Source organism: Ascaphus truei, chromosome 2 (assembly GCF_040206685.1).
Source record: "Ascaphus truei isolate aAscTru1 chromosome 2, aAscTru1.hap1, whole genome shotgun sequence".
NCBI classification, from domain to species: domain Eukaryota; kingdom Metazoa; phylum Chordata; class Amphibia; order Anura; family Ascaphidae; genus Ascaphus; species Ascaphus truei.
This window is the reverse complement of record NC_134484.1, coordinates 328,481,599-328,489,569: the sequence shown is the minus strand read 5'-3', so window position 1 is coordinate 328,489,569 and position 7,971 is coordinate 328,481,599. Positions and strand designations below refer to the sequence as shown.

Here is a 7,971-nt window from a genome sequence, read left to right as displayed (position 1 = left end):
CTTTGCTGTAAATGGTTATATAATATGAATTGGTTCTCAATGATAGCTATACCCATGGAGTTTTCTTACAATGTCCAAAATCCGTTGTCCTTTCCTTAATCTCCCTTGTGCACCGTTTTGGGAAATTACTGAGATTTTCAAGAAAACGGTGGAGCCTCAAAATTAAGTAGCTCTATGGATCCTACCCTTCTCCTTGCCCAAACTGCATGTTCTTCTGTCCTTCACCCATTGAGTACTCCTCCCGCTCCCCCCCCTTCCCCTAAACACTCCTCTTATCAGCTGCATCAGGCAGACGTGACGTTGAGGTGCTCCAATTGGCCACGAGGGAGATATGATCTCTGTAGCCATCAAATTAAGGAAAGGGAGGCTGAGGATCAGCACAGTGTGCAACAGCGACTCCCCACTGAGAAAGCCACTCTCCTTCCAACCAATCCCCAGGATCCATCCTGGCTACTTCTGACCTAATGCCAAGGCTCTCCTGCATTAAACTTACACTCAGTGCCCAACCTCCCAAGGAAAGCAGCAGCCCCTGGAGGGAAAGAGAGGTTCTGACTAAATAATGCACATATGTGCCCATAGAATCCACACCGGTTGTTTAACTTCACCTACCCTAAAAAGAAACCTCCCAGATCTGTACTTCTGTCTGAGATTCATCTGATCTGCCTCTGTCAGCAGCTGTCCCTCTACTTGTTGCTGTGAGTTGCAGTGATCTGTGACCTGGCTGCCTCTCCTCCACCATGGAATACACTGCATCTCCCAAACCTCAGCTCTCTTCCAGGGCTAACGCCTTCTCTATTGCGGCTCTCATGTCAAGTGGGACAGCCAAGGAGAAGGAGACACCGGAGAACACTATAAAGCCTTTGGGTGAGTAAAGATGTCTGTGCGACTTGTGTGCAGCAACACTAGTTACTTAGGAAATTACTCTTGTTACTTGCCCTGTCTGACTTTGCTTTCCCAATCGCAAGGAGTGTTTAAGTGTCTAGTGTTAAATATATATGTTATAGTAAATAATATGTATGTGTGTAATGTAAAAAAAAAAACTAAATTACTTAAACTAGTGCCTAAGGAATTTCTAAGCAAGCTGTAATATCATTATATGTTGTGTGTCAGTTATCTGCACTCTTTCTTTTGATATCATATGAAATACATTTCCATCTGTATCTAATGCCATTGCAAGCGTTTCATTCCAAGTGTGCAAAATGCATCGAAGATACAATTAGAAATACACAATCTTAGCGAGCTCCAAAACTCACAATTCTCAGTATTTTATATTTATATATTAATAGTGTAAACTGGAGAGCTACCGGGAAAGGGACAAATATAGACTAAGCAAAGAAGCCCAAATGCACACCCAATATGACAAATTGTTTAGTTGATTTATATATTTTAGTCTTTATTTGCCATGCTTTATATATTTGATATGCATTGAACAAAGTGATAATACTTTAATATACCGTTTTCCTAGGTCTGTCTTTTGTAGTACTTGGTGCCTTTTACAAATACATATTTTTTACGTGTAGTTTACTTGGGGGATTACTTACTGTAAAATTATCTGCCTGGCTTGTTATTCAGGACCTACATTTCACTCCAAGTTGAGGTTGGACTAACTAAAGTTAGCTTGTTGCCCCAAAATATGGCGATTGCTCTGCTTTTTTCCCCGTTTGAAATAACAAATCTATTAGGAGTGATCTGTACAAGAATTGCACCATATCGAATCAATGATTCTCCGCTCTGCATTGATATCCCCCTATGTTTGCAGCGTGACTTTTCTAGTTAAACAGAAACGTATCAATAATGTTTTTTATGCCAAATCTGTAAATATATTATTTTAGACTTATGCTGGATAGACAGACGAAGCCAAATACTTACTTTGTGTGTGTATGTTTTTTTTTTTTTACTAAACCCAGCAATACATAAAACAATATCATAATAAAGGACAAAGTAAAAAAAAAACTCCTTACCGTAATAATATATCGGTATAAATTGCAATTTGCATACTCGGTTGTTGATTCCACAGTTAATATATAATTTCTACAAGATAACATTTATCTTAAATATGATATATAACATTGTGTCATATGAAGTTGAATATATAACTTGTATAACATTGGTACTTGGGCTGCTATTTTTGCTGTATACATCTCTGACTGTTATTCACTATAATAATTATTCTTGTCATCATCATTATTATTACTGGTGCTATTTAACATGTGATCACTATGATCTGAGTCTCATGCCTCCAATTTGAATTTGTTTGGAAGCTGAAGCATTGGTGCACAACGTAATAATAATAATAATAGTAATAATAATAATAATAATAATATCCGCATTATACTACAAGTAAATCAGAGAAATGCAGCGGAATAGCCAAGTTTGGCTTCTTTGAGCTGTGTGATACAGGTGTAAAAAGAACAAGATTTCCGACTTTACTTTTAGTAAGAACAGCACAGCAAATACATTGAAAGGCACAATAGCCTTCTCATCAGCAGTACCTGTCATACCTTATTGGGGATATCTTAATGAGTCTATTTGTATTTGATTGCTAATTAAAATTTGAGGGGACTGAAAAAAGCTGAAAGAGTTTTCACATGACAAAAAGTCTACATTTATTTATATTAGTCAGTTATGTTTGAAAATTAAATTAGATCATGACATCTGTTTAAAGTACGACACGTGTTTAAATGAAACAATGTAAAAAATCTATGGTGATGCACTATTTATATGGTACAATCTCTCCCCACTAATTGTGGCGGTGTCACTGAATTCTCACTCTCACACAAGAAAATAGATCAGCGGGTGCTTCTCTAAGTGGTTTCTTTGTTGAAAGGTTAAAATGACATTCACTCATACAAACAATATTTGTGAAATGATGTGTAACATTTCTATCATCGTAACTGCTCAACAAGGTTAGGCATTGTGAGTCCAAATCAAATCTGGAATTACAAAAACATAAAAAAGTTAAAATAATCCTCAACTAACAAACATATGAACAATAATAATTGGGACTGGGAAAATATATATATTTGCCATCGTCATCCAGCGTTTATTAAATGTTGCTTGTGATTTGCTTCTATTAGAAATATAAATATAGTTTGAGGCATTATTGAAATACAATGCATCTCTCTTTGTCTCTAAATAAATTCATCCGGATATATTTTGTATAATTCCCTGCATGTAAATATTTGGCATAATTCTCTGCATGCAAACACATTATACAGTGGTTTTATTTTATCCGTTTGATGATAGTACTGGCTGGAAAATATTAATTTCGCTCTCAGTGAAACCAGTTGGTTCGTGTACATTTGCTAGGGATCTGAATGATACGTGTGTATTTCTCAGAAATATATGTGACAGAGAGGAAAAAGCTGAGAATCGTTGTGTATCTCATCAGAAGTAAAAACCCCAGACTAGTCCCACCCTGGCACATATTGCATGACAGGAGGGTGCTGTGAACAGGACGGTGTATTTTCATCTGGCAGTAAAGGGGTTAAATAGGAGTATCAATAAAAAAAAAATACCGCTCTCCGGGACCATAGCAATGTGCATTTAAGTGCAAGACTTTGCTAGCCATACATGATCTTGCACAAGCCAGGAGGGGGTCGCTCATCCTACAGTATATATCATGTGCATACAATGACACAATAATGTCGTCGTCGTCCCCCCCCCCCCCCCCCCCAGTTTAATGGAATGCTGAATCTATCAATATCTATGATCCTTCTTGGCTTCATTTACCTTCCTTCAGATCCACATATTACAGTGTTTGAGTCCTGGGGGGTATCCTTCAATGGTTCAATGGAGGGGAAATGAATTCAGTTTATCAAAGAAAAAATATTCTTAAAAGCAATTGGATTTTTTTTCCATAAATCTAGTGGGGGGTGGATTTACACCAATTTAGCCATTTTCAGCCCATAATCTTTGATGCCCCCCTCACCACCCCCATCCCCCACCCCCATTGTGCTGTCTTACTCTGATATCAATGTACACAAATAATAACCCCTTTTTTTAGAGATGGATTGGAGCACAGTTTATTGTGTATTAAATTATACAGGGTGTGTATCAATTAATCCATGTAGGCACATATTCGATCGGTTTTTCTCTCTCTATTTTACAGCATAATAATAAGATGTAGACACTTGTCAATACAGCTTTCTATATTTTACATTAAAAAAAATTGCCACATAAATGTACATCATTTCACAAATATCCTTGTATGCATATAAAAGAGAAAAAGCAACGGCCCTGCATTGAAACGTTGATACATCCCGTTATAATCCCAGTGCCCTGTAACTCCCCCCTAAGCCCTCCTATTTTCCCATATAACAACTTTCCACACATTTCAGAATAGGACAAAAAGGATAAAAGATGGTTGGTCAAACTTCACTAATACACTGACAACAAGCTACAGACTGTATGTTAATAATACATGTTTTAGCATCGAGTTTATTCAAAATCCGAGCTTGATACATAGACCCCTATATTCTCCCCATAATTATTTATACCTGGAATATTTCTCTCTTATCTGCTGTATTTCGTTGCATGTTCTGACATCTTTTATAGACGTGGAAAAAATATATAGGCACTGGTAAAAATTAAATGCAATGCATTGATGCTGTGACCACATCTTGTATTTTACTGCGAAAGTGAACATTAATAATAATTCCCTAATTGCCATCTAAGACAATTTAGGGGTGTGTTATAATATAACAGTTTTATATTATATATGTTGTTATGGTCTTTTTATTTGACTGCATATTTTTATGCAATGTCCTTGTTTCTTACACACCTATTCTGCACACATTACTTACACTGTTTTATAACGCATTACAGTTTATTTTGGCAATAAAACACAACCATATCTATGAGATTTAGCAGCCACTTAATATAAAAATACATTTCAATAATATATTTTTTTGTATCTCAGGAAGATCAGAGTTAATGTTTATTTCCATGATGATATGCGAATATTTTTTACTTACATAGTGGTAACAAATTATTTTACAAGCACAGTGAGCCCCTGTTTCAAAGACAGATTAATCTCTAGTAGGAAATGCATTGACTTGTCCAGCATCCAGGTTCACCAAATCAAAGGCAATGTCTACTAAGGGGCCTGCTTTCCTTTTTTGTCTCTCTCTCCCTTTCTGTCTCTGTCATTGTCTTATTCTTGGATGACATTCATTGACTTGACTGTGTATTCACATCTGATTGCATGGTAGAGAACCGGGACTCCTTTGGGTAATACTTTAGCACTGTGTCTTTTCACTAATAAATAATACAAGTGTGCTGCAGTTTGTAATCCTAGCCCAAAGGTGTATGGGTAAGTAGTCACAAAGCAAACATGGCACAAATAATGTCACTTCAGCATCCATTACTGCTAGTGTTATGAAGAGCCCACATACTGTAAGCCTTCTGCAGGTCCCTCTTACCTAGCTGTGCAATATACAGCAGTGAGTGGCGGAGTATACACAGTTAATAATGTAGTCACATTTATTCACTTGAATGCAAGTTAATACATAGTTAACTATATGTGACCCCCAGATCACACCAAAGTGAATCGATGTCTAGATGACTTCATATACCTGTTTCTTTTGCGTTAAGCCTTTTCCCCCTTTCATATTCATTTTCTATTAGAACAATTTGTGGAGAAGTCATCCTGTGGCCAGCCTCTAAGTGACATATCCAGCTTGGATCCTCATGGGGAGTTCAGCAGTAGCCCTTCATCTCTGTGTACAGAGCCTTTGATCCCTACCACCCCAGTCATCCCCAGTGAAGAGATGGCCAAGATCTCCTGCAGCCTGGAGACCAAGGAGCTCTGGGATAAATTCCATGACCTGGGGACTGAAATGATCATCACTAAGTCTGGCAGGTGAGAAGTAGCTGCAGCCGATGACAGCACAAGCCCTGAAGTCAGGATCTGCACTTAGATCCACTTGTGAGAGTTATACACCTGAAACGCCTCTGATCTTTGGAAGTGAATATTACTTCCTGATGGTACATGTCACATAAACCTACATCTTCTATGGTCATCTGTAATACTCTTTAATTCCTTCAGTGATTGAGAGAGAGAGACAATAAACTGCACAGTTATTCAAAGGGATTCAGAATAATGTAATTTCCTTGCAACACACAGTATACCCTACCATTACTTTATAGGGCACTGTATTAATATATGTATTTTCATTAAAGGTATAAAGGTACAATCCACTGAGCAACATATATTGGAGTACTAAATATCACAGAAAATACATTGCACATGCTACTTTTCTTTGGACAAGTTAATGGACCATACAATAAAGAATGCTTCAACAATACCAAACTTTCAGGGATTATTGCACAATAATATTTAGAGAATCATTATGTTGATTGTAACCCAGTGTTTTTTTAACCTTTTCTGGGGGTACGGAACACTATAATTATATTGTGACATTCTGAGGAACCTCTCTAATAACGCATCTGATATCAGATGCATTGTAAAGAACCCCAACCCTCTCTAATAGCACAGCTGAGATCAGATTCATTGTAAATTATTCTGTATTTGGTAAATTTTCAAATGAACTGAAAAATTGCAGGGAACCATTTGGGGATGCCCGGGGAATCCAAGGGATCATAGGAACCCCTGAAGGGCCAATATAAATATTTCTCTAAACAAAACTACTGGGGAATTTGAAAATAATACATGCGACAAGGAGATTGTGAAAAAATAAAAATAATAATAAACGAGAACCTTTTCTTTTTTTCTTTATTCATTTATTGGATAAATGTGTCTTAGATTGGCTCACAGCAACACAAACCTGTAGGTTTACACTGACTGGCATTCCAGTAAAGTATCTTTAAAAATGGAATGGAAGGGACTGCTGTTTTATTTGTAGAGTATATAGTGAATCTTTGCATCTACATGTCCATGATGTCTCTAGGTAGCTGTGGGAATGGCATAAGAACCTGTAGGGTCATATTTTCTGAGCTGTGCTCTTCCAGAAGACTTCTTCAATTGAATGGGCTGTAAGCTGTCACTCAGGGGTGGAAGACATCCTTTATGACAGCACCGCTTAGTAAATATGAGCCTTAATCTGTACAGAAGTGCATACTAACTCCTTTCACCCAACCACATGATTTATGGATATGCCTTTTTACAATGAGAATAGAAAAGCTCAATACGAACCTGCATCCTGACCTTCAATATTGTACCACAGTAATTCATGATGTCACAACCATTTCCTGTTTCTTTATACATCATTAAGAGGAGTCTTTTAGTTTAATAATATCTGGTTTAATTATCTCCCCAGTTAATGAGAAGCCTGCCAGCCCATCTAGGCTAGAGCGAAACAATACATTTTAACCTCCGCCATGGCCTATGAGTTATATGACTTCTAAGTGATTCTTTCACTTTTCTAACAAATAAGAGAACATAATCATGGTATCTTTTATTTAAATCAGGTGTTCAGTGTAAGGGTCTGGGTACTGTGATGTCCGGGGAGCATCTTGTGATGAAATATTAAATATGAGTTATGTTAAATCACCTATCACTCACATTGCAAGACATTAAAGATATTCAGATGAGTTACATTTGTTAGAAATAAGATCTTCATTACCACTAGATATAGCGTATTTGCAATAAAAAGGCATAATACAGGTTGTCTGTGTGTGTGAACCTTGTGTAGTGTACAGTCAAGCTTGGGATAGACATAGGGCTTTCCCTAAATAGGAAAGAAAGTGAAGCATCAAATAGGGGTTGTGGTTTTACAGCAGATAGGTAAATGGGCAGAGAAGGCGGCCAAGTTGTTCTTACATGCTGTCATATTCTATGTTTCTATGTTTCATAAGAGGTTTTTCATTAAAGTGTGATGGTGCTGATCGGACACTACCACATGGAAACTCCTATTGACTAGAATGGCAGTTTCCATGTTCTAGCCCCCACACTATCACACTAATGAATGACCCCCCATCGTTCTGCATAGACTAGATTCCATTGCAAGT

At 37.2% G+C, this 7,971-nt stretch overlaps 1 protein-coding gene across 3 annotated transcripts in view; it reads left to right on the top strand.

The window, feature by feature from the left end:
• Positions 1–396: 396 nt before the first annotated feature.
• The window catches only part of TBX20 (T-box transcription factor 20), a 63,943-nt gene continuing 56,368 nt past the window's right edge, over positions 397–7,971 (top strand). For all 3 annotated transcript variants that reach the window (XM_075586609.1, XM_075586610.1, XM_075586611.1), the window contains exons 1-2: positions 397–864; positions 5,629–5,863. In XM_075586609.1, the coding sequence (XP_075442724.1) occupies positions 738–864; positions 5,629–5,863 (362 nt within the window). In that variant the 5' untranslated portion in view covers positions 397–737. The remainder of the gene's footprint in view (positions 865–5,628; positions 5,864–7,971) is intronic.